The sequence below is a fragment of the Engystomops pustulosus genome, chromosome 9 (assembly GCF_040894005.1).
Source record: "Engystomops pustulosus chromosome 9, aEngPut4.maternal, whole genome shotgun sequence".
NCBI classification, from domain to species: domain Eukaryota; kingdom Metazoa; phylum Chordata; class Amphibia; order Anura; family Leptodactylidae; genus Engystomops; species Engystomops pustulosus.
Window position 1 is genome coordinate 43,005,916 of NC_092419.1, and position 27,789 is coordinate 43,033,704.

At 40.1% G+C, this 27,789-nt stretch overlaps 1 protein-coding gene and 1 long non-coding RNA gene across 5 annotated transcripts in view; one reads left to right on the top strand and one right to left on the bottom strand.

Moving 5' to 3' along the window:
• LOC140076706 (uncharacterized) overlaps positions 1 to 15,475 on the top strand; it is a 47,656-nt gene extending 32,181 nt beyond the window's left edge. For both annotated transcript variants that reach the window (XR_011849637.1, XR_011849638.1), the window contains exon 3: positions 14,940 to 15,475. This is a non-coding gene — a long non-coding RNA (uncharacterized lncRNA). The remainder of the gene's footprint in view (positions 1 to 14,939) is intronic.
• The window catches only part of NRK (Nik related kinase), a 204,078-nt gene that overhangs the window by 51,506 nt on the left and 124,783 nt on the right, over positions 1 to 27,789 (bottom strand). For all 3 annotated transcript variants that reach the window (XM_072123361.1, XM_072123362.1, XM_072123360.1), the window contains exons 20-28: positions 26,725 to 26,816; positions 24,051 to 24,166; positions 21,341 to 21,434; positions 14,926 to 15,084; positions 10,878 to 10,995; positions 10,355 to 10,513; positions 4,944 to 5,087; positions 4,404 to 4,538; positions 1,567 to 1,667 (exon numbers count right to left, since the gene is read on the bottom strand). In XM_072123361.1, the coding sequence (XP_071979462.1) occupies positions 1,567 to 1,667; positions 4,404 to 4,538; positions 4,944 to 5,087; positions 10,355 to 10,513; positions 10,878 to 10,995; positions 14,926 to 15,084; positions 21,341 to 21,434; positions 24,051 to 24,166; positions 26,725 to 26,816 (1,118 nt within the window). The remainder of the gene's footprint in view (positions 1 to 1,566; positions 1,668 to 4,403; positions 4,539 to 4,943; positions 5,088 to 10,354; positions 10,514 to 10,877; positions 10,996 to 14,925; positions 15,085 to 21,340; positions 21,435 to 24,050; positions 24,167 to 26,724; positions 26,817 to 27,789) is intronic.

Below are 27,789 nucleotides of genomic sequence, written 5' to 3' on the forward strand. Positions count from 1 at the left end.
ATTTCAACCTGTTACTTAGTGGATGGTTTTTTAAAGAAGACTAACATTTTTTTTTTTTTTTTTTGGGGGGGGGGGGGGGGTTAGATCAGTCAAAGCAATTAGTCAAATCACAACAAGTTTTCAAATAACTACAGCATAAGGGATAACTTGCTGATCGGTGAGGGTCCCAGTGGTGATATCCTCATGGATCACGAGAATGATGGTCCATTGTACACCAAATGAATACAGTACTGGTCACATGGGGGTTCTGCTGCTCTATTCATCTTTATGGCACTAACAGACAGCTGAACGCAATTCTCGACCTACCACAGTAAGCGCATGTTCAACCTGCCCCTCTTTTAATTGAGGTACAATAAATCCCTGTTCTTTAGATCCATGGGGATTAGCAAGTTATACCCTATTTTGTGAATAGGGGATAACTTATTGTGACCCGAGAAGCCCCTTAACATCATATACTGCACCAAGGAGAAACAATAACGCATTATTTTAACCGCTATAGGAGAATATGAGAAGATAAGGGTCATTTCGCTTTCAACACATTAGGGGTCGGATAGCAGCACAAAAAGTTTATCACATCTCAAATAGTAAGGGAAGGTATATATTCAGAATTGCTGTCAGTATTGTGGCAATCTTTGGACTTTGCATTGGATATTAGCAATTTCTTATTTCTTATGTTAGTATAATTTGCCATTTTAATTGTTGTTCTTCATACAGGTACTTATATTTCCTACTATTTTCGAGGACAAGACTAATCTCTTGGAGGCAAATTGAACATAACCCTTTCCCAGGGAAATGAAAGCCTTGCTATGAGGACCCATTGTTTGCGGTCGGGTTTGAGCACGACACTGACATTTTGCCGTATTGGCGGCAGAACAGCCATTCTGGGAAATTGATGCCCTGGTCATAGCCATGGCTATAATTGGCTAGGGGGAAACAGAAGGGCCGAAACCCGAACACAGCCATCAGATCTGCTAATCTCTATCAATCTTTCAAATAGGATATGCTAGGATATGTTCAGGGTACATCGATGAACAATAAGACTAAAATCTAAAAGATCTCACCAGAATTAATAACTAATATGTAAGATTTTGCAGATTGTATTAAAGAAAACCAGAATAAATTTCTATATAGAATGTGAGTGCAGACTGATGAACTGTGTCTAGTTACGAATTGAAAGAATATAGCACACAAGAGTCTATAAAGTCATACATGCGAGTAATAACCTAGTAGTATTAGGTCATTGAAACTTGTGCATAGTTAGAAAAACCACAAAACGGTCATGTAAGACTGAAAAGGAATCAATGACTTAAATGAAGAGTATTGTCCAATTTGCTATGTGAATTTTCTCAGCAAGGGATAATTTCTGGGGCAAGTCACTGTTATAGTTCTACCATGAGTTATAGAAGTGCAATAATCTGAATTGAAATTAAATGAGGAAACCCGTTTAGGGGAAAGAAGAAGGAAGAGGAGAGAGTGTATTTTGGAAAGCGCAATTTAACGGTAGTTGGACTGACACTGTTCGGTGCACAACTGGCACATTTTATACAGAAATGATGGATGACTCACCTTAAAAGCCATAAATTTATGGTATGGCTTTGGCGCCCATGCATACACTTCCACAGAGTTCTTTAGAGCAATAACAAGGAATTTTATTCTTTCATATTTAACTGTAATGGAAAAAAAAAAAAAATCACGAGAAGAAGAAGAAACATATTATCTTAAGGGCTCCTAATGATAATATCTTTCTTGTCTATACCCATTTTACTGTATGTTAAAGTTACAAAAATACCTTAATTTACCTTATACACTTCCATAATTTCATGACATACAGTGCTATATGTAATCCTACAGGTGGGGGCGCTATGATTATGGACACTGTAGAATAATTATAATGAAATAAAACATTCTCTAGTGCATTATTACAAAATACCGATTCAAAGTAGGAAGCTGGATTGGAGGCGAAGAAGGTAGAAGACTAAAAAAACAAGTGATTTTTGATCTGAGAGCACCAAATGGTAAAGGAAAATAATTTAATCATTTCTGAGCGCAATTTTAAATTAAAAAGTTTAATAAATCCTGACTCGTAGGAAATAGTAGAGTCCTGCGTATACCATCGAACACAGCAATTAAAGGCCTTGTACGTCACTTGCAAGCCCTGAAATAATCACAGTTCCTTGCAAATCTCCAGGAATTGTGATTATTTCCACCTCACACCACCTTATGTAACTTACTGCTGATTACATCAGTAGGCCAGAGTCTTTTCATGTATCCAACGTGGAGGATGGTCAGGTTTTCATCATACACTGTGTGTGTGTGGGGTTATCTGGGGTTATCTGGACTATCACCGTCAATAACTGTGTGTGTGTGTGGCATAATCTGGACTCTAACTGTGAATCACTCTGTGTGGACGGGGTTATCTGGACTCTAACTGACAATTACTGTGTTGGAAGGGTTATCGGGACACCCCCTGTCAATTACCATGTGTGGGTGGAGCAATCCGGACTCTCTCTGTCAACCATTCTGTGGGCATTGGGTAATCCGGACTCTCACCGTCAATCACTGTGTGTGGTAATCCGAACTCTCACTGTCAATTACTGTATGTGGGAAGGGCTATGGGGACTCCCTCTGTCAGTTACTGTGTGTGGGGTAATCTAGGCTCTCACCATCAATCATGGTGTGTGGATTGGGTAATGGGCAGGCTATGTAAAAGAGTGACCAACCCCTTTAAGAAGTAATCCGGGGAACCCAATTATATCCAGTAGTTCAGGATAAATGAGTATAGTTTGTGAAAGTTCTGGATTATCAGATGCTTCTTGCTGCGAGAAATATGCCAGCATCACCTCAGATGGCTTGTAGTGTAGTAAACAATTTAATGGCATCTGAATTTACAATGAATATGCGAATGATCTAGTAATTTCATTTATTTGCAAAAAAAAAGTTTATTTGTGCCTATTAAGCAATACACATGATCACTTACTGAATTGTTTTATTACACTAATTTCATGCAATCAACTGTAAATGGGCTGCGGCCCACATGGTATTTATATTGTAATCAGGCATTTCCTGAAATTAGATGGATTAAAAATTTGGGAGCACCTACACGAGGAAACCGTTCTGTAGCACAAATGCAAATGACCAGATTTTTCTTTTTATTGTGCTAAGAGGTGAACATCTGCTTTGGAAATGTAACAAAACACTATTATGCTGTTTACCTTTCATTCCATCACATTTTAGATTCTATTCAAGCTAGAGAACGGAGCAACAGAATTTTTATTCAGAATTGTCAGACTGTACAATTGTATGCCTTGGAATTGTGTGGAGAAATGGCCCATTGCAATCCAAAAAAAACCTGCTGTCGTAGTCTATTCAAAATCCTCCAGTTGGACAAGAGAAGGCAAAACACTACTAATTATAACCACACACTAATTAAGTGTATTATAAAAGGGGAGACATTGGTGATGCCCCTACATTATAAACATTTTTTTAAAGACACTACAAGAGCCTTCTTACATGACATTATCACATTAAATCTGTAGCCTGTGATACACACTTCATTGTTAGATTTCATCAAGCTTCAGTTTTGCTAGTCCAACAGAGTAAGAAAATATAAGAGAGGTTGTCCAAAACTAATAAATGGCCTTTTAAATGATCCCACTACAGCCCCCAGTAACATATCTTAACAAAACCTACTCATCTCATTTCCCCATAGGCATTCCAGGCCTCCCACTGACCCCCCGATCTCTGTTTGACCCAGAAGACTTGGCACTGCTGCAGCCCAATCAGTGACCTTCGATAGAGTGGCATGAGGTCAGTCTATAGATGGTCCCTGCTCAACTGCTGCTTGGCTGTAGAAGTGCAAAGTCTCCCGACTCATAACAGATCAGGAACACCAGGGGAGATCAAGTTCTGGATTGCCTGCAGGGAAATTAAGTGAATTAGATTTTTTTATATCACTGGAAGACCACAGGGTCATTTAAAATAAATATAGTTTCTCTTAGAAAACCCCTTTAATCAGTGGTGTAACTAGAAGCTGGTGGGCCCCAGTGCAAAGTCTGTGCCAGGCCCCCGACTATAATGTATGGTTTAAAGTAATAGTCTTCTCATATGGGAAAGTGACACCATAAGGGCCCCCTAAACCTCTTGGGCCTGGATGCGATCACACCTCCTCAAGTTATGCCCCTGCCTTTAATCTTTCATCCCTCTTTATGTGATAAGCAGAGGGGAATTGCCAAAAAACCTTGCATGGGCAAACCCATTTTGATGTTCCCCAATGATTAGCCTATTACAAGGTGTCTAAAGCCACAGCAATCGTCAATAACCCAAAAAGTCTTGCAGCAGTTGCGGTGCCCCCAATCCAGTGATACTGTATCCATATTATACCACTATATTATACATGCACTTACCAACTTTGTAGTGTACACAGCCTTCCAGTTCCCCAACAGAAACCCAGCCTTGTTTCTTCTCTACTTCTGGATCATTCCGCAGGATTTTATTCCTCAACCATGACAAGTAATAAACCCTCAGTTTGTTTTTCTTGCCTTAAAATACAAAAGTAAAAAACTCATTATCTTTGATGTTTTCCCATCCACACTATAAAGAAACTTAAACATTTTTGAGATTTTTAAAAAAAATTTCCATGTCTGTAAATAGAAAATGCTTCTACTTGTCTGCAATAAGAAACAATGGTCTGAATCTCTTTCTCATAGTAATTTCAGTGTAAGATTACAATGATAATTTACACCTACGGTATATATAAATAACACAGGATCCATTTTTCACATGTCTCCTGCACAATGACTTGCTGCAAAGCAGGTCTAGAAGACTCTCCCATAGTCATCACTAAACATCTACAATGTATTTTATTATGGAATATGCCAAAGGATTCCACATAAAATACTACAAAAGTAACCAATATATCAAAATACTGAGAAACCATCACCCACCTGAAATGGTGATGAGGATATTAAGTCCTTCCAGAACATCCATCTGGTAGAAGCGTCTTCTGCTTATAAGGGAATAAACTCTACCTTGTCCACTTCTGTCCAGGAGCCAGAGGCCGTGCTCTGTTCCCACCAACAAGTTCACACCTGCAATAACGGGACGGAACCTGCATGAGATACATTTCACAACGTAGCAAACAACTCACATGGGCATTATCGTTGACGTGTGTTTATTTATGCCAGGAGCTAACTGGCACAGGAGCCCATTAGTTGGTACAACAAGAGCTCTGTTCTCTATTAGGGAGAGAAATGCTCCAGGCAATTTAGCAATTTCTCCCATAGTGATCATTTCATTATGTTTTATAGTTTCACTGCAACACGTTTACAATTCACTTTCCTGAATGGATAAACTATGTCAAAGAAACCATGATCCAAATGTCATAAGCGAGCATTTCGGCAGTATGACAGAATACAGTGAACAACCGAGTCAAATCGCAACTCAGGGTCGGGTTGAAAAAATAATCAGGCTTTTGTTGCGCTGCTCTAGTTCAGTAAAACGTTTATTTTGATAGTGGTGGACAACGCCTTTCGGAGGTGAACTACCTCCTTCGTCAGGTCCAAGGGTACAAGGTCTGTTTTTTCTCCTGTGACAAGTCCGTCCTGAGGGTGAACTTGGGTGGTATTAGGGGGTACAGACAGGTGGGGATCACAACAAATCGGCCTCGGAGTTTGAGGACTGGGGCAGACTTGCGGAATATTTGGTCTTAAGACGCGAGTTGGCACGGGCGCTGTGTGCCGACTCGCGTCTTAAGACCAAATATTCCGCAAGGAGGTAGTTCACCTCCGAAACGCGTTGTCCACCACTATCAAAATAAACGTTTTACTGAACTAGAGCAGCCCGACAAAAGCCTGATTATTTTTTCAACCCGACCCTAATTGCATTATGTTCGTTGTCTCGGCCTGACAATGGTCATCAGGCGTCCTGCAGCAGCTCTACCTATGTTTTAATTCATTACTTATACATTGTTACCCTGCTACCTCACCATTCTATGACGACTAAGTCTTACATTGCCTGTGCTGTGTAACCTTTTTTCTCCACTTCTGTAAAATCGCAACTCAATCAGTCTGCTTAGCTATCAGCAAAAATTGACTGAGCTGAAACTGAGTGACTGTATGCATTTGTATATTATTTACCTTGTTACATAGTTTATTGACAATACATTTTTGTCACTAGATTTAGAGATCACCTATTCTAAAATGCATGTTATATGTACATATAGAGCAGGGGTCTCAAACTCGCGGCCCGCGGGCCAACTGTGGCCCGCGGGACAATATTTTGCGGCCCCCACCTGGAAAAGCACCGCCCGCCGTGTATTCACGGCGGCGGTCGGGTCACGCTGCATGGAGAGGGCTCACGGGCTGAGCCCTCTCCATAGCCGGTAAGTCTTTGCTGCATATTGCAGCAAAGGCTTACCGGTAACACCCGCGATCGGTGCTAGCAGGCTAGGTGTTTGCACAGCGATAGCTGCCGGCAAAGCTGCCAGCAGCCTCAAAAAGATAGCGGCGCATGGGTGCCGCCATCTTACCTGGGATCGCCGCTCCCCGTGACGTCATCGGGGGCGGCGATCCGTCTCCATGGTAGCCTCGGGTCTTCCGAAGACCCGAGGCTATTTCGTTTTAACCCCTTCATTACAATGTGCTGATAGCACATTGTAATGAATGAGGAGGAAAATCCCCATATATTGCCATACTGTAGTATGGCAGTATATGATAGGATCGATCAGACAACCTAGGGTTAAAGTACCCTAGGGAGTCTGAAAAATAGTATAAATAAAAATACAAAAAAGTTTAAAAAAAAAAAATTATAATAAAAAAACCTAAAATTTCAAATCACCCCCCTTTCCCTAGAACTGACATAAATATAAATAAACAGTAAAAATCATAAACACATCAGGTATCGACGTGTCCGAAAATGCCCGATCTATCAAAATATGTTAATGGTTTTTCAATGCCTTTAACCCCGTAACGGAAAATAGCGCCCAAAGTCGAAAATGCCACTTTTTTGCCATTTTGAAAAATATAAAAAATCTATAAAAAGTGATCAAAAGGTCGTACAGTCCTAAAAATGATATCATTGAAAATATTATCAAATTTCGCAAAAAATGACACCACCCACAGCTCCGTACACTAAAGTATGAAAAAGTTATTAGCGCCAGAAGTTGGCAAAATCAAAAAAATTATTTTAGTACAGGAGGTTTTAATTTTTGTAAAAAACATTATAAACCTATAACAAATTTGGTATCCCCTTAATCGTACCGACCCAAAGAATAAAGTAGACAAGTCATTTGGAGCGCTCAGTGAAAGATGCAATATCCAAGCCCACAAGAAAATGGCGCAAATGCGTTTTTTCACCATTTTCATTGCATTTGGATTTTTTTTCCCGCTTCCAAGTACATGGCATGGAATATTAAATACCATCACTATGAAGTGCAATTTGTTACGCAGAAAACAAGCCGTCACACAGCTCTTTACGTGTAAAAATAAAAAAGTTATAGATTTTTGAAGGTGGGGAGTGAAAAATGGACATGAAAAAACAGGAAAGGGCCCGTAACCGGTTAATCCCCTTCCCTCCGGTACTTGAAGAAGATGAAGTCGCCGCTCTGAACGCACTTGGTGCAGGTCAGAGCGGCGACTTCATCTTCTTCGATGGGAGGGACACGGGGAGACAAGTACCGGGGGGGAGGGGGGGTGGAGTGTCCCTGACTGGGCTCAGTGCGGTAGGAGCTTGGGACCCCTCGGTGCACAGGACCGTTCATAGAGAAAACACGTCTCCCAGCTTGGGGCTTTCCTTGCGCTGGGAGACGCCATGACATTTGAATCTGAATAATGATATTTTGTAAGTGCATTTTGTGTGGAAAACTTGATGCGGCCCAGCCTTACCCAGAATCTACCTCCAGCGGCCCCCAGGTAAATTGAGTTTGAGACCCCTGATATAGAGGGACATTTATCATACGCTGGTGCTCCACGTTGCAGCATATGATGAACACCTCATCAGAAGACTCCAACCTTTCAATGTATTCGGCATCCACTGCGACAATGTACAATTCTTAGGAACTCTTTAGAATTGCGCTATTCAGCGAGGGTGAAGGCGTGGGCAAGAACACGCTGCCCCTTCATGTCCCTCCATTATTACTTGGCGTGGAGGCGATGTAAGGGGTAAAATAATCACAATCCCTGGCAGTTTGCAATGCATTGTGATTATCTCAGGGCTTGAATGCCAGAAAACTGGTGTACAACCCTGGTAAACCTCCCTCATAGTCTACATTAGCCGAAAGAGAATTGGGGGTTGTCCAAATTTTGGTTGTTATCTCCAATCTTCAGCATACAAGATATCTACCTAAGGTACAAATGCGACCCAAGCAATTAGGAGAACAGGGATCCTGTTCTCACTAATGGGTGGGGTTGAAGGCTGAGCACGCACCCTCCCGCTCCATTCAATTCTACGTGCTCAACCGCAGATAGCTGAGCACTGTGCTCAACAATCTTTAGCCAGTTCTGTGAACTGGGGATAACTTTCAGAGTTGGGAGCTTCTACAACAATAAAGGAAACACCAGCAATCATTGTTTGTACAGAAAAAGTAGTTTTGACTTTATGCAGTATATGGTTTGAAAGGCCAGTGGTAAGTAAGGGGAATGTTTTATACCACCCAGTGTCTACCATCTACTTATCTCGGAGTAACAAATAATGGACTATGCTTAGGGTAGGTCTTTCACTGGAGATCGGTGGTTGTCTAACACTCCTCATGGACTAATTGATTACACAGTGTTTAGGGCTTGACACAAATAGCTCCATGACTTTGTAGTGGTCCTGCTGCAGTATTGCGGCTGAGCTTCCGTTTAAATGGAAATACTCCAGCTTACCACATTGCAGGGACTAGATGTCCAACCCTCACCAATCTCCAGTTTATCTAGTCCTAGACCTCCTCTTTAATCTATGACATCTTTCAAAAGGTAAGAGACAAGAAATCTGACTCTCCAACAGGTGGAGACAAGCAGCTAGCATGTACGGTAATCCAATGTATTCATGTATATATTATTGTGGTGACTACAATTCTTTTTTAAAACCACTGCAATTGTTTATTGGGAAGACTCTTCTGGAAGCAGAATCGGGATACTTTGCTGGCACTTTATCTAGAATTATTATACCAGTCTTATACCACAGTTTTGTAAAATCTATCCAATTAAATTCCCTTGTCACATATATTTTTTCTAAGTGCTAAGAGGGATCATATTTTCCACTAAATACTCCAAATTCCTACTCCCATTATGGTGGAAACTTACTTCAATATATTGTAGTGTAATGACAATATATCTTCCTTTTTAGATAGTTATAATGTTATCTATAAATGCACTTGCAGAATGACTAAGAATAAAAGAGATTGGAGAAGGTTTTCATTGTTCTTTAATGGAATAAATAGCTACTTTATGTGCAGTCCTTATAATGTTCAGTTTGCTTCCAATATCCACTCCTACTGAAACGAAATATTGACTTTGGATTTGTTCTTCTAACCGGCTGCCTTAATATGTATCATTAATTCCCCGAAAATAGGCAGATTCAGCTATGTGAACAAACAAAACACATTAGGAAAAGATTTAAGGTTGATGGTAAAATAGTCCTAATTTTATCGAAAGCTAATACTGTGTATGTATTGCATGTATATAGAGTGCACTGCTCTAAAACCAAATTTCTATTTTTTTTATATTTTCTAGCTAAAAGTCAAGAAGAATCAGATGGAATGCAGGATGGAGGGGCTGGGGAACATGAATACGTTCAACACAGAGAAGTCTTGAGAAGTTTACACAAGAAATTATACAACTTTAAAGGGAACCTGTGATAAGGATTTCACATTTTCACCTAATGACAGGTTCCCCTAATACTAATTCCAAATCTGCTATTAGAATTGACAGTTCCATACACTATTAAAAGTAAATAAAAGTAAACCTGGCTTTCTGCAAGCAAAATGGAGTCATGGGGGTGCCCCAAGTCCCTTTTTCATAATCATTATCTGCTCACAACTCTCCCTCTGTTGACAAAAGATTTGCTTGCAGGGTAGGGTAAGCACAAGTGGGCAGGAGGGAGGAAGGATAGTTTTTAGTCCTGGGAAAGCTGTGAGAAGATAATGATGATGACACAGGGACTCAGTTTGACTCGATGCAGTTTGCTGGCAGAGAGCTGGGTATACTTTTATATACTTTTAAATAGTATTGAAAAGGCAGTGGGATCCTGTCATTAGATGAAAATGTGAAATTCTGAAGACAGGTTGCTTTTAAGTGGAAAATTACTAAAGTAAAGTAACTAACTAAAAAAACAAAAACAAATTAAGATTGTAACTGAAGTACCCACAAAAACTCACCCCATAAAGCAGCGCACAGGATCTCAGAATTGAATTTCTTTTTATACTTGCGAATTTCTGGGCTGTCACTTTGAGGTCGAATATTAGTTGGATTAACATTGACAACAGATCCTTTCCTAGCATTTTCTCTGCGGAAAGGCTCAATTTTTGTGCCACTAGCTAAATGTAAAGGACAAGGGCAAGTTAGATATAAAGACAACTTGTAAAAAGATAGAAATTGTACATTTATACAACACATTGTACAACATTTATCTCTATCATGACACACTGTGCTGTGATTGTTACTGTCAGCATTTGGCCCTCTTCCACCGGCCTTTTGGACTTAGTCTGAGAGATGGAACACAGATGCTACAGCGTATCTGCATCATAAATGTGCATGCCTTGTGGGCTCCAGCCAATTGTGCCACTGGGTTCAGCAAGTCTAGCTTCTGCCATCAATGACTTCATGATCAGAACAAACTGTTTTATTATATTTTCAGACAGTAATCATCTGCAGACCCATATCTTTCTTAAGTATACTTACGGGAACATGTAGGACTTGTTGGAGGTGAGAACTGTAGCAGCCGGGGGTCAATGAAAGCACTAAATGATGTAGTGGAAGAAGAACTATTTTTTGGCTGTGGACTGTCACCATTTGGTATCTAAAATATTTAGGAAAAAATGTAATTAATTGCAATTCTAATTTAAATAATTATAAAATGTGTGAAAACTTTTGCAATTCGAAAGAAATCTCATTGAGAAAGACTAACAATCCTCTGGTAATTCATTGATTGGTAGAGCAATATACAAAGTATGTATAATATAGATAGGCAGTGGCGTAACTACAGCGGTAGCAGCTGCTATGGGGCCCACAGTGTGAAAGGACCCTGGCATCTGGGGTATTGGGTGTGTGGTGTGTATATGCTGTATGTCTTTATATGGTATTGTATGTATGTGTGTATTGATATATGTATGTATGTGTATGTGGTGTGTATATTAAAATATTTTTACATCAGTGTAACCTATGTATAATTTTTTTAAGTAAAGAAGGAGGGCCCAAATCAGAAATCTACTACGGGTCCAAGGTTCTCCTAGTAACACCCCTGTAGATACATAAATATATAAATAATATTGGGATTTTGGTGCACGCGATCAGATTGTGGCGCATCGGCGCTGGCATGCATGCGACGGAAATTGGGGGGCGTGGCTGAACGTAAACCCAACGGATTCGGAAAAACCGCCGCATTTAAAAAAAAAAAATCTGTCGGGGAGCTTGCACTTACCTTCACTCAGCCCGGCCCGGTGAACTCCAGCGCGTTCCGATGCTTTTCAGCGCAGCAGCGCCACCTGGTGGACGGCGGAGGAACTACCTTAATGAATTCCGTCCGGACCCGAATCCAGTGCAGAGAACGCGCCGCTGGATCGCGAATGGACCGGGAAAGTAAATCTGCCCCATACTGTATACTTTTAGCTTTTTGATCCAATGTGTATTTTGTGAGATATTCCACAGTCCCAAACTTTTTATTACACCCTGTTGTTTACTCCAGGGGCACCCATCAATGTTGATACTAGATACAGCTTTATCTAAAGTATCATACATATCATACATCTTCAGTTGCTTAGATTAAATTTGTGCTCTTTTTATTACCGTCATTGGGTGATACCTAAACACGTGAGAAAAAAACTATTAATTGTGCTAAACAAACATCACCATTTCATTTTGACTGCCATAGAGGCACTTCCATTGGTCCCTACATACACCATATACACGACTTAGTATACAAGCAATGGGACTTACAGTGTGTCTGTGACATTGACTAAATGCTTTCCCATTTACATTGTAAAAATATTTTATTATTACATGATAAGCAAAATACTATATATACTGTATATTATATATATATCTAATATATGGGAAATTCAGTAATGACTCCTAACAACCCATAGATGTCACTGTTGTGACAGTTAGTAATGAGGAGATGAGGATTAGCCTACAATTTAAATAACAACAATATATATTAAAAAAAAAACACTTCAGAAACGGAACAACTTAATTAAATCACTGTTTTTATGTATACCATATATAAACATTAGATAAGACACATCATTTTCTATGTATATCTTCTGGCGCTCTTTTGCATCAGATTTTTGCATTATGTAAATTACTTTTTTTTAAACCCTATTTGAAAAACTTCATTTTTTTTACATTTTTCTGTGCCAAATGTATAAAATAAGAAATGCAATAACAAATATTTCAAAGCTGTCGTTGTTTATCAATATGTTAAAGATTAATTTTAGTCATTTCATAAGACCGCCATACATGGAGAATAACTTCTGCAGAGCAAGGATTGGGAATATTATATTTAAAGATTTATATTATATGGAGTGTCCAGATCAAAATAAAATTTGACTCGGCTCCACAATAAAGCAGATTAAGTTTATTATTAAGCATAAAATAGAATAAAATAAAATAATAAATTATACAGTCCTTTTGACTAATTTTTTAGGACAGAGCAAATGTATTCTTTGGCTACAGATGTAATTAAGGCGACTTCTCTACTTGTTTTGTATATATACAAGCTTATCTGCAGTATTTTGACATTTGCTCAGTATTTAGAAATTTGCTCTGTCCTAAGTTTGAGATATTGGTTGTTTTCCCCCGAAAGGAGTCAAAAGTACTATATAATTTATTAGTTGATTTTATTCTATTTTATTCTTAAAGGGGTATTTCCGGAATATGATTGTCTGACACAAAAACCCATGATGATATAAATAAATATAACAAAACTCAATGTCATTAGTCACAAAATGGAGCTAAAAATAGTTTGATATTATGATGTACAAAATTTATATCCTCTCTAAAGTATGCAGAGTTATCACCAAGATGTCCGCCACTGAAAACAACAAGTCCCATGATCCTTTGGTTCACAGTAACTCCTCTTCCCTCTTATGCTCTGCTCCCAGAGATGATGTAACAGACTGTCCTGCTCCATTACCATAGTAATGATGTGTGCAACTGCCATCTCTGCACATCAACTCACTGAGATGATGTCTCACCACAACACTGGCCATACTGGGTGCACTGCAACCAACCAACTACAGACAAACTGTGGTGATCACATGACCTGCTTAGGCAGGTGCTGGTGCTGGACATGTGATGTGGACATATGACCAGTGACCATCTTCTGTTCTATTGCTGCTCCCCATGGGGGAAATCAACGGACTGATTAAAGGGCCAGTAGCATTTTAATTCTCCATTACAGTCTATGTCAACAGCATATTTCTGCTAAGGGGAGCAAAATTTTAAATAACAACTAATTACACATTAGCTTCTATTGGGTATCTCCGGCACTCTCATAGACAGTGAATTGGAGTGTCGAAGATAGCTGTTTATTTACATTCACATAGTATCAATTTGTGTGACAGAATGCACGCTCGCACTTCATTCCATTATTGTGAACCTTCATTGTTGCGATTGGTGGGACTACATCAATGTCAGGGTAAGAAGGATCAGACATGTTAAAATAGAATGGCTAAATAGAATTTTTTAATACCCTGTTTCCCCTAAAATAAGACATCCCCCGAAAATAAGACCTAGTACAATTTTGTTCAGGCTTAGAAATATAAGGCCTCCCCTGAAAATAAGACCTAGCGGCAGTCATTGCAGCAGCTCCTCCCATATATTAGTATTAGTAGATCTTTAAGATGCTGCAGAAGGTTGTGACATGGTGAACAATTCATGGAAGTAAATCACTAATTGTTGTGCTGCAAATGTGATCCCAGCAGCTTGCAGGATAAGAAGGGTCATTTATGGAAAGTGCTTTTACTAAACATGAGAGACTGGGGCCAATGATTCTAATAGAAATGGAGTCACAAGAAATTCTGCATGAAATTCAGAGTTTGTAGTCATAAGGAGGTTAGAGAAGATAATTTTTTGTTCATCAATAAATGTAAATTCTTGTTCATGGAAAAATAAGACGTCCCCTGAAAATAAGGCCTAATGCCACTTTAGGAGCAAAAATTAATATAAGACACTGTCTTATTTTCGGGGAAACAGGGTAATTACGAGAAGGGGGCAATGTATTTATTATTTCACATCAGTGGGGATCTCAAGTTTTGGACACCACCATGACAAACGATGAGTGGACCTATAGTTTCAGTTTATGTTTTGGATGCGGAAGAACCAATTCGACAAATGGATGCCTGTTGCTACTAGCCATCATCATGATTGGCCCCCTGGACACCCCCTGTCCAGTCATGGCCATGGCTAGTAGCAAAGGCAACCATTGGGCTATCGACCACCGGAGGGTGTCCAAACTGAAACTATGGGTTTCATCTTTAGGAAATACCTATCTTGCAGGTAGGTTATTAACATTTTTTCTGGAAATCCCCTTTAAGAGGAAGAAAAAAAAAATAGATGGCAGGGGTATATAAGTATTCTGTACTGTCTGTATCCGATCTGCTAAAAGTATAAAAATGTAGTATAAAGGTAGAAAGGTGACCTGTAATAGGGAAGGCAAGCGTTCATTCTCTCTGTGTCTTTCTTGTATGAGTGAACAAATGGAACAGGACATAAAACATAATGGTTTCACCTGATCATTCACAGGCCGGGGACTTTTTGGAGGAGTTTTGTGCTGATTCACTGAAGTCTCTGAAGGATGGCTCTGTTGCAGGAGATCTGGCAGGAGATAATTCTGATTGTAGGAGCTCCAGAGTCCTTGCTTGCTGCTACAACTTTGCTGTTCAGCTGCCTGTTAACACATAATGCAGCAGATTGAAATATAAAGCATCCTGGATCCCTCTGCACCATGAAAGATAAATCTGTCATCAGTCCAAAAGAAATGTAATCTGTGGCAAAGACAAATGTCAGAGCTGAGGACGGTGCGCTCTACCTGGCAGCAACAACTCGCTTATTTATTATGTAATAAACCGATTTCTCATGTGCGCTGCCGATACAAATATTTGGTTACACATTTAGTGTGAAATATCAGTATAAAATGCTAAACTCTGTACAGGGCCAGAGCAAAAATATGGACTCCTATTTTATAACTTTTCCTCATCTGGTCATTGCAAGCCCCCGTTTTTGTTAACCCCCCTACTCAACCATTGGTTTTAATGTTGTGGTTGTGTCCTATGCCGAAACAAATGGAGACAAGTGGCCCTTTCGTGAACTTGTGTGATTATTCAGCATTAAGAACATTATGGAAGAGATTTATCAAAAGCTAGCACATCATTTCAGTGTAATTAATATACTAAGAAAGTGTGCCCTGATCAATTCTATACCATGGAACTGGTACAGGCTAATGCGGTAGTGTGGGGCATCCCCTCAACACACTGGTCCACTTAAGTGGGGCTTTGTGCCAGGAATTGCAAGTTTTTCAAGGCTTGATAATTTATCTAAATATAGGGGGGACATTTAACAAAAATATGGATAATATAACTGAATACATGAAGGCGTAATGCTTAAAAAAAGACTAAATTAAGTGCTGAAGCAAAAGTTCTTTTTACAGAGATTGCCAATTAAGGCCGCCGTGTAGGTGTGTGGAGTTTTATAGCTATTGATGCCCCACTAGGAAATTTCTGGGAACATATGCAAAGTTTTCCAGGGTGGGATAAGGAAAACAACCCCTCTTTTAGCTCCCTTGACATCAAGCATGACCTACAAGAGGCCTTATGACATTATGCAGGATTAAATTAGCTCCTTTCAGCCTTAGATTAGGCCATGAATACTAGATCCTTAGGGGTGCAGAAACTTCCAACAACTGATTGGGAGTGGGGCTGGGGGTAGATCAAAACCTAATATTGATGGCCTTTCTTACAAGATTTGTCCAAGGTCCTTCCACCAGTTGAATTTTTTTTCCTTGTTCACTGTGTTCCAGTGACAGTAGTTTCAGCACTGTATACACTAATTGGACACGCACTATGATTGGGCGCCCGAAATCCTGCATGTGTCGCTTTCCCATTCAGGTCCGACGGAGTTCACCTTCTTCTTCCTGGTGCATGTAAGTGCTTGATCTTGTGACACAATTTGAATGTTAAATCCTATGCTCAGTCCGAATCAGTCGGATTGTCCGACGGCGCGCCCCTCGATTTCTGTCGCATGAAAGTCGGCACAGCTACACCAAAATCCAATCACGTGCAAAACAATCCCCGTTTAAATACCTGTCACAGCCGTGCAATCCCTAAAAATGTCAAAAAAATCAAACGAAAGTGCGGCCGCAGACCCTTAGTAAATAAGCCCCAATGGGATCAACACCACATGCACCAGATAATTGTCCAGCATAGCAAATTTAGTTGACATCCACTGTTTTTATACCTATAGAGTTAGATGGTGATAAGAGGAGCTATGCTGCATGACAAAGACTGATGTAAGTATAAGCTTTTTCTGACTTTTACACCACATTGGGGCCAATAGTGAAAAGATTTATGAACCCGAATGACCCCATTAACTCTTTGGACTTCACTATGAAAATATAATTGTCTGTATTTTATTATTTTATAAAGATATAGATGAAGTTAATTGCCTTTAACAGATTAGAAATTTTAAAGTTTTAGTTACTAAACCAAACTTTGAACAAACTTTTTAAGGTAATTTCATGTGTTTTATTTTTTTTACAAAATGTGATCAAAGCAGGAAATAAAATAGCTGTTTAAAACTGTGCAATATAAAAGCCTACTGACGGTTGCTTATTTCATGAAAGAGACCCAGGGGTAAAGTGCTACGAGCGATTCCAGAGCTTTCGTTTTTATGCAAGACTCTTATCAGCTGCAAGGAAGAAGGAAAGTGGCCTTTTAAATTATAGAATTAATTTATATGTAATGTGGGTCACTTAAATGCAATTGTTTAAGCCCATTGAAGAAGATAATATCTTGAACAAAACGGAATTAGATTTTAGTGCATACAGTCCTTGGAGCATAATGTAGTATTAATGAGATCTTTCAGCATAACTTAAAAGTGATTCTCAAAAGATGGAAGGAAATGGCCGAATGTCGGGTGATGAACAGGTGGAAATTCAGACGCTTGAATGCAGGATCAGATTTTTCTTATCAATTTAAGTGGAAGGAAACATATTTTCTATCATTTTAATATGACAGAGCAACTAGAAGTGATATAATTTCTTTGGTGGCATCAACCATATTGTAGTTGGGCAACTTCGTGACGATGACACCTACCACACTAGAAGGGTGATCTCAACAGTAGCAGAAATTATTGCAACATCCTACTAGGACTGACGGAATAAGAATGTGTTCACATCAAGAGTGGAATGAATAAGCTGATGTTCCAAATGGAAATCAGTGTAAAGTAAGTAACTCATATCAAGTAATTCACAAAAAAAAAGTTTGTCAATTGTTAACAGTCAAAACTATATACAACGCTAGACAGCAGTCATGGGGAGCTGTTTAAAATACATTTGTGCAACTTGCTTGTAAGGGTATGTTCTTGTAAAATGGATGTATATTCCTTAAATGTAGCTTTTCAATGTGCATAGCAATGTGTCCTCACAGTCCTGGGCTCTTTTTTATTTTTTTACTGAACTGCTTCACAGCCCCTCTCCTCTGAGCATGTGCTCTAACAAGCTTCTTGTTGAATACTACAGCAGTCACTCAGGGTCGGCTCCAGGTTTCAGTAAGCCCCTGGGTGACAGAGCCTCAGTGGGCCCTTTTGCAGTGAACTCACATGGCAGCAGTAAAAATTCAGAAACTAATACAGTCTCCTGTTCCCTAAAATGTTCCCTAGTTTATCATTCCAAACACCCCCCCATAGTTATTTTATATAAAGCTCCCCTTACCATCTATGGATTCATTAGATACAGTCCTCCTCACCCCTATGGATTTCTTATGTACAGCCTTGTGTAGGCCCCCCCTGCAGGTCTGGGCACCGGCACTTGCAAAGGTATGCCCAGACGCCTGGTTAGCTGTCACTCATAGCAGAAGGAATGATGTAAAATAAGGGCAGTGTGAGAAAACACAGCTAATGGACTCCTAATTTGGGCCCGGAAAACTCCCAGCATATAAGCAGAACGTATCCATAGACTAATACCAGCAAGTGAAGGCATCCTTCTCACCCCTGTCTGCACAGTATACGTCACATACTCTAGGAAACACACAATGGAAAGATGGAGTAATCTGCTCATGGTAAACCCTAGTGATGTCACTGTCCATATAAGGACGGAGACATCACTGGGGAAACACCGTGAACATCGGTAACTGCTGCCGATACTTTCTCCTCACCCACTTTCAGGGGGAGGAACAGTATGATGTATTCTGGACATAGCCAACCACTATCTGCTGATTGGCATGAAAAATTGGGCCATATACAAACTAAACAATGAAGCATTGTCAACCCTTATTGTATATCTATCTAAACCAGATTGTGGTAAACAAAACAATATAATGTAAATCTATTTGTCCAATAACCTGACCTAGTTATTTCACAACATATGGGACTCATCAGAAATTGTTCTCGATTGCAAATGTGTATTATTGTAGTCATTACGCTAAGTTTATGATTTATATGGAGACTGGCAATAAGCCTGAAAGATTATGCAGGCCATATGTAAAGTACCGTATCTGTCGACAGAGCACTATTGGAATGGAGGAAATATTAGATAAACAGAATGTAAAATAAATGGATAAATAAGAAAGCAGAAAAGTCACAAAACAAAGACTTCATGTAAATGGAATGGAATTTGGGGATTCTTACCGACAATTATTTTTTTTTGGTAATTAAAAATTAGTTTTCACATAAGAAAATATTAAACTTTGGACTGATATAATATCTCATATGTTGCAACTGTATGTTTGCATGCATAAATATTTTATTTCTACAGGTCTATCAGTATAAGGTGTAATAAATGTATCTGCAGTCCTTTTTAAAACCACAGTCATTGGTGATGAAATCCTGACCTTAAGCTACCCCTATACACAGTCCCGGCCAGATGTTTGTTGCAAAAATCCTGGAGAGAAAATTGGCCAGAAAATTTTCGAAGATATTGAATTTTTTTGACATATGTTTTGCACAGATAAAATTACTATTATAGGACTTTCTGACTCCATATCTCATAAAAGGAAATACAATAAGGCTGGGTGCATAGCAATTTGTGAATTTCTAATATTTATGCAATATCTACTAAAAATGTGACATAAATATGTATTGCAAAAATATGGAATTAGACCATCAGAGAATAAATACTAGGTGTACTTTAAAAGGGGTCTTCATTTTTCAACACTCACTACTTGTTCGAAGAATCCCATGACATTTAGCTGTCAAAGTATCCAAAATCATGTCTGACGAAGAGAACTAGTATTCTCAAAAGCTCACCATCAAATATACTCAGTTAGCCTCAAAAAGGTATCGCCTGATTTCTTCACTCTTCTAAAGTATCTGAAACCCAGCCATCAGTGGGGAAAACATGGCCGTGTACACGGCTGTGTTCGGTTTGTGGACACAGACCCATGTGATGGTCAGAGACCCTGGACTGAGCACAATGGACAGAAATATGATACAAGGATTCACTTTCTGCAAGCCGAACAGTGGCATCGGCATAGTGTATGTTTCCCTGCAGCACCACCGCTAGGTAAATGAAAGGGGTTGTTCCATGAAAGTAACTTATTCACAGGATAGAGAATTATTGTCAAGTGGAGCCCCCTCTGAATGAGGTCCCTGTGTGTATGCTTGACTGACAGACCATTCACTTCTCAGGGGATCACAGTCCCAGTCCCCCTTTCTCCAATTGCTTGAAGTCCCTGTGGTTGGTCCACCATCACATTTTCAACTCAGTAATAAGACATATAAAATGGGGCCTTAAAACTGGACAGATAGTTACAATTACATGCAAAAAATCCTGAATCCAGTGTTAACGCGTTGCAAATTTCATTTAGAAACACAAAACCAGCACTTCCAACACATGTTTTGCATTGTTTGACGACACATCACGTTTCTCGTTCATAATCACAAGGCTTTAAGATGAAAACACATCTGTATTCGGGAGTAGCTTCTCCCTGTTTCTATTTCTAAATGCAATTTCAGTGCAATGTTTAACACAGACTTAAAGGGGTTTTCCCAGGAACTAAAGTTAGGCCCTACCCCACAAATTGCGAAAACGAGTGGTCCGTCAGAATGGAGCAGACGGCCATGTATGACCGTTCGGCTCCATTTATCTCTATGGAGCTGACGTAGATTGGTAAGCGCAGCAAATTGCCAAGTGCTGCGGTCACCTATCTGGAGCAGAACGGTAATGCACGGTCGTCTGCTCCATTAGTCTGAGAGAGCGTCAAGGGGTCCGATCATTTTCGCAATCTGTGTCGGTTTCAGCACTGAGACCCACACTGATCAGCAAGTTAGGCCCTATCCTGTGGATAGGGCCCAACTTTAATTTGTGGGAAGACCCACTTACAAGTCTTCAAAACTTTTACGTATGTTTAAGTATGTAATAGGATTAAGTGATTTAGGGATCTGGGTAGGATCCATTAATCGACAATACCTTCATTCTAAAGTAATCTACTCCACCCTAGAAATCCCACTGCAATAACATGCAGATGAAAGCTTTCTAGGTTTCCATAATCAACTAATGTTCTAGTTTATTGGTACCAATGGAGCCTACAAGAATACATAGTGTGATGTTGGCATGACCGTGTGCTTTGGCCGTGATATAGTCACACAAATTGTGGCTAACTCAACCCCCATTGCCTTCTATCGGACATGTTCACAGCATGGTTCATGCACTGTGTGGCATAACTGTGCTGGGAACATACTTCAAGAGATAGGGCAGGTCAGGCGAGGGCAGTCACTCCCTATGAACATTAGTGAGAGGCGCTACCCTAGCGATGTAAGATGGATCACAAGCAAGGATATGCGGCTTGTTACTTGCGGCCCATAAAATGTACACATTCGCATAAATAAAGCCTGTTTGCTACACAGTGAGTCCATCAAAAAGGATTACTTTAAGTTTTCTCTACTACTTCTGCTATTGTAAAAACATATTAAAGAAGCTGGGATGTATGCACCTTGTGTCCATGGGTCTTGCTCTGGGGTTTCTCTGCTTTTCCATCCACTGGTCTTGTCCTAGAGACATCCACTATACCATTGCTCAATGGCTTCCTGCAAACATTATTAAAACATATTACTATACAGTACAATATAATATAATTTATCCCTTAATATTCACTCATTTTAGGAAAAGTACAGTTTAGTTGTCTATGGGTGCAACATTCCAGATAATTTGCAAGGAAATAAAAAAAGAGTTAACTAATGCTGATGCAATTGTATCTACTTTATCATAGCTATGAATACACCAATGTACACATATCATCATGACTAAAATAATAAAGTTAATCTGGTAGAATGAAATAACATTTTGGAAATAACACAATGTAAGTATCTATAGAATTTCTATTTGCAATCCACTAGGGGGAATCAACTCCCCACTGTATAGATTTGCAAAAGCTAGTCGGTCAGATAATGAGTAGAAGTTGGCATAAAAAAGTTCTTATCCCCAGATATTAAAATCTACTTAACCCCCTAACGACCAGGCCCTTTTTTGTTTTTTCATTTCCATCTTTCACTCCCCACCTTCAAAAATTAATAACTTTTTTACTTTTACACGTAAAGAGCTCTGTGACTGCTTGTTTTCTGCGTAACAAATTGCATGGTATTGAATATTCCATGCCATGTACTGGGAAGCAGGAAAAAATTCCAAATGTAGTGAAAATGGTGAAAAACGCATTTGCGCCGTTTTCTTGTGGGCTTGGATTTTATGGCTTTCACTGTGCGCCCCAAATGAGATGTCTACTTTATTACTTTATTCTTTGGGTCAGTACGATCATGGGGGTACCAAATTTGTATAAGTTTTATAATGTTTTTATAATTAAAACCTCCTGTACAAAATTTTTATTTTGGATTTTGCCATCTTCTGGTGCTAATACCCTTTTCATACTTTGGTGTATGGAGCTGTAGGTGGTGTCACTTTTGCGACTTTTGATGATGTCTTCTATGCTACAATTTTTAGGACTGTACGACCTTTTGATCACTTTTTATTGAATTTTATATGTTTTTCAAAATGGCAAAAATGTGCCATTTTTGACTTTGGGCGCTATTTTCCGTTACGGGATTAAACGCAGTGAAAACCAGTTCTTATATTTTGATAGATTGGGCATTTTCGGATGCAGAGATTTTTTCTTAACTTTTTTTTTTTTCAGACCCCCTAGGGTACTTTAACTCTAGGTTGTCTGATCGATTCCTACCATATACTTCCATACTATGTGCAATTAGCATATTGTAACGAATGGGTTGAAACGAGACTGCCTCAGGTCTACGGAAGACCCGAGGCTGTCATAGCAATGGATTGCCATTCCCTGATGACGTCACAGAGAGTGACGATCTTCGGCAACCGTTTGCGGGTGTTATTGATAAGTCTTTGGGATTTTGTGTAATTGCAGCTGTAGCTACTGCCTGGTAGCAACATAGTGATATGTGATTGTCCAATGATGTTCCTGTAACACAAGTTGGAAGGTGATTTGAGAGGTGATATCACCTGACCAGGGAGTATATAAACCCCTGCTGGGTGGAAGCTTATGGTCAGGGTGAGAGACTCCATCATGGAGTCAGTCTCTTGCTAGAGTCTGCAGTCAGAACCAGACTTCCAGGTCTGTCTTCCACAGCCACTCTCCTTACTCTATGAACTCCAAGTGCCTCAGGCCTACTGCCTAGCACCCAGGGCAAGTCCAGAGACTTAAGCCCAGAACTGAGCTCCAATAGCTGGACTCAGTTACATCTGCACCAGCCCAGCCTGAACCTACTACCAGGCTGCGTGTAACCTTCCTGTGGACCGGCTCTCCATGATTCTTCCAGCTTAAGAATCTGCTGTTAATCATTTTGGCCGTTGCCTGCTGTTCAATAAAGAACCGTAAGTTGATTTGCACAACGTTGCCTCCATCTAATTCCTGGATCCAGGCTGCTTACCATCACGGACTTCCCTATCCATCACCCAGGGACTCATCCTACATACACTCAGGGGTTTCCCTAGGGAGAAACCATTGCATCAGCCTCTCCCTCCATATTTCTTGCACACATCACCTGCTGGAGACCTGCCAGCCCTCCGGTCCCCATACCAAGCACCATGGGGAATACTTGGAGTGTTCTATGCCACAATATCACCAAGTGTACACAACATACACTGAGCTATGCTGAATAAGAATACATAACTGAAGCTCTAAATTGAAGCCCTAGAGGGAAGCTGCATAATGATACAATGTAATCTGTAGGCAGCATGTTATAAAACAGGAGGAGTTGAACTCTGCACATTTTCTTATCAGCAGAGAGCATGTTATAGAGCAGAAGGATCCGAGCACATTGTGCCAGTGTCCTACTGGCAGGCAGCATGTTATAAAGCAGGTGTGATCTGAGTGTGTACTGCATGTTGCATATACTAAGAGCCTCAGGACTCTGCTTCTAGTGAATGTTGGGGTTCTGTTGTGTATCCTCCACCAATAACATTGTCCTATCACCACGATTGGGGATAAAAAAAATAATTGTCAAGACCTCTTTAATATACAATAGATGCATCATGCATTAATACTCTGGATTATAGAAACTGTGACATAGCTTTTCCAAAAAAATTAGCCAATAAAATTTGTCAGTGAACCTATTGACATGTGCCATCGTTGGACAACTGTATGTTATCAATGCCTGCCTCTTATATCCAAGTTAGAATCCAACCTTTGTCTTTGGACGTCATCATCGCTGCTGCTGATCTCGTCACTGGACGAAGAGTAATACGATGCTTTTAGGTAGGTCTTGTTACTCTCGTTTCCTTTTGCTACAAAATTGTGATTCTGGGCGAGAAATAATAAAAAATAATTTCTGACTATTTCTCACTGCACATTATAACACTTTATCGGCATCATACACTGTTAGCATATATTTAGAGTAACAACAAGACAAGTCTTTGGACAGATGTAGTTCTTTTGATATCTCCAGGTAACATGGATAAGACTAACAACAGGGCCAATAAAACAAAGACCCAAACTTTGTTACAGGTTTGTTAATTGGTGTTTTACGGATTTCCTTCTTTGATATCTAGAAATTCAGTAAATAAAAAACCCAGTAATGCAATAACAGACGAAGATGACGGCACTCACCGGTTCCAAAGGTAGGAGAATTGTCCTTTTATTGGATCGGTTTGAGAAAGCGCCGCAGCGTGCGAAACGTCCCCGTTGCCGAAGTTTGCTTGCATACCCCCCCTGCATGCTTATCCACCAATAAAGGAGGTTTCTCCTACCTTTGGAACCGGTGAGTGCCGTCATCTTCTTCTGTTATTGCATATGGACTCTCTCTCTTACACACTGACAGAGCACCGCCGGGAGGTCCCACCGTGATCACATTTGCCCTAGCACACCATCCTAAGTTGCGTACTAAGCTGTCAGCGACAATGTTGGGACTGTGCCTGCCTCATATACTCTCCTATTTATACTAAAAAACCCAGTAAGTAGTGTTTTCTTTTTTTTTTTGAGAACAAGAGTGGGCTTACCCCTTTTTGAAGCATGACCGAATAGTGAGTATGCCGCACATACACAGACATTCTGCATTCATGTCAATGGGAGCATCAAATTGTGCACCTGTATTTAGCCAGGCAGTGGGAAGGGGGTCATTGGACCACTGCTCTTGAAACAGGTATGGATCTCAGAGGTGAGACCCACACCTTTCTTGTATTTATACTGTGGATATGTCATAAGTACCCAAGCTAGGAATACCCCTTTAAAGAGAACTTTTCACTTTATTCTCCAACCCCAAATCTTCACATATTTTAACAGACAATGTCCCACGGATTCCAGCACAGCTGGAATTATTTCTCTAACCTAACAGTGTCAATAATATTAGCTCTACTGTCAAATGGTTGTTGCCGTTCCACTGATCCAACTTTAAAGAACCTATTTTGCATACTTTCAGGGTAGTTTTAGGACCCAATATGCTAATAAGGCTCTGGACTACCAGATGAGTGGTCCTAGGCTGCAGCAGGCAACCTAGATCCAATCATCCCTCTGCAGAGATAAAAAAAAATCATGGAGGCTAGAAAGAAAATTCCAACTACACTACACTGATCCATATTAATGGATGCAAAGAGTTGGGAGTTGATAAAAATGGTGAAAGGTCCCCTCTCAAATGAATACGGATGAGATAAAGATATGTCAATTCTTTTGTCAACCACTTCCTTGAGAGTTATGGAGGCAACCAAATACGGCTGTTTCCCACATTTATATGTTATCAACATGACCCCTCCACCCCTGTTTTAAAGGACTCCAGCGATCAGACATCAGCAATCAGGCATGTACGTCCTATTCTCTGGATAAAGTTTAAGAAAAACATCTATAAAAGGGTTATCCACAAGTTTTGTTGATGGCCTATCCTCAGTATAGGTCAATAATGTCTGATAGTGATGAACCAATACTTGTCCAGTTATGGAGTTGCAAGGATCACCTATTCTGGCCCATGAAACACAGAGAACTTTAATGGGAGCAAAATCTGCAGGAGGAACCATCAGATTCTGCCTGTTTATTGGTGTTGGGGATAAATACCTGCTCTGCACTGATCAGGCCTGAAAATAGACCATGGATTTAAAATTGTGGATGATCACTTAAAGGAAACCTGCCATCGCGGATCTACCTATTAAGGTAGGTCTAGTGGCAGGTTCATGTAATAAATATCATCTGAGGCTAGGGCTAACACTTCAGTGCCCACTAAGATTTGAAAAGTTTTATTAACCTAATAGGCAAGTATGTAAAAGAGGCTACTGGGGCGGGGAGTAGCCGGAGCTGAAGCTACACGGCGCCGCTACTAGTAGCCTCTTTCCATCCTCCTACTATATCTTCAGTGCACAGGTCCTGGTAGCTACGCACACTCGTCCACGCTCTGCATAAACTATCTATGCAGAGCTGGGGGCTGCATGTACTCAGCTCCGAAGCCGGTGCTACTGTGCATGCACAGTAACTCCAGCTTCTGAACTGAGTGTGCGCAGCAGCTCGAGCGCAGACGACCTGTGTGCTGAAGATATAGTAGGAGGATCAAAAAAGGCTACTGGGGCGTGGAAAGCCATGCCGTGTAGATCAGCTCCGACTACTCTACGTCCAAGTAGCCTCTTTCACATATTTTCATTTTAAGATAATAAAACTTTTCAAAACTTAGCGGGCACTAAAGTATAAGCCCTATAAAAGGCTCTGATTATATTTATTAGATGAACCTGCCACCGAATCTACTTTAATAGGTAAATCCGGGTTGGTAGCTTTCCTTTAAGTGATGAGATGCTGTAAGTAATTTTCACTTAAATGAATATACATATAAATACACACATGAGTGGTTCTGGGATATAATTGTTAGCATATGTTGCAGCACTTACTGAAATCTTTCTGAAATCCAGATGCAATTCATTTTCAACCTTCTCTAATTGTTGGGGATAATTGTGTACCATTTGCTTATCTCTTGGTGACCCTAAAACAATAAAATACAATGATATGACGATAATTGTACTTTTTTTCTAGAGTGTTCTATCATTTATAGTTAGTGTCATCCACCATGGTGGCATCTGGCACTCTCTGTCAATCCTCATTCATCAAGTATCTTTCATTTATCTTAAGGGAAATCTTGTCGGAGTTATAAGCCATGCATCATAAAAGCACTCAAGCAGCGCTCTTGAACCTTCTAGATTCTAGAAATCCAATGTGACTTGTAGTACAAGATGATCAGTAAATAGAGGAAACCTGCTGATAACCATATGAAAGCAAAAACAAAGTGCATTATGGAGCAAAGCGAAGGCACCAAAGAGCATCACTAAATAAATACACACCGCAACACAAATGTATGTAATGTCACGAGACACAATAAAACACTTGTTATGTGAATTTACAGAATCTCTGCCTGTCAAGCTACACTGTAGAGCAGGGGTCTCAAACTCAATTTACCTGGGGGCCATTGGAGGTAGATTCTGGGTAAGGCTGGGCCGCATCAAGTTTTCCACACAAAATGCGCTTACAAAATATCATTATTCAGATTCAAATGTCACGGCGTCTCCCAGTGCAAGGAAAGCCCCAAGCTGGGAGACGTGTTTTCTCTATGAACGCGTCCTGTGCACCGAGGGGTCCCAAGCTCCTACCGCACTGAGCCCAGTCAGGGACACTCCATTACCCCCCCCCCCACCCGGTACTTGCCTCCCCGTGTCCCTCCCATCGAAGAAGATGAAGTCGCCGCTCTGACCTGCACCAAGTGCATTCAGAGCGGCGACTTCATCTTCTTCAAGTACCGGAGGGAAGGGGATTAACCGGTTACGGGCCCTTTCCTGTTTTTTCATGTCCATTTTTCACTCCCCACCTTCAAAAAACTATAACTTTTTTATTTTTACACGTAAAGAGCTGTGTGATGGATTGTTTTCTGCGTAACAAATTGCACTTCATAGTGATGGTATTAA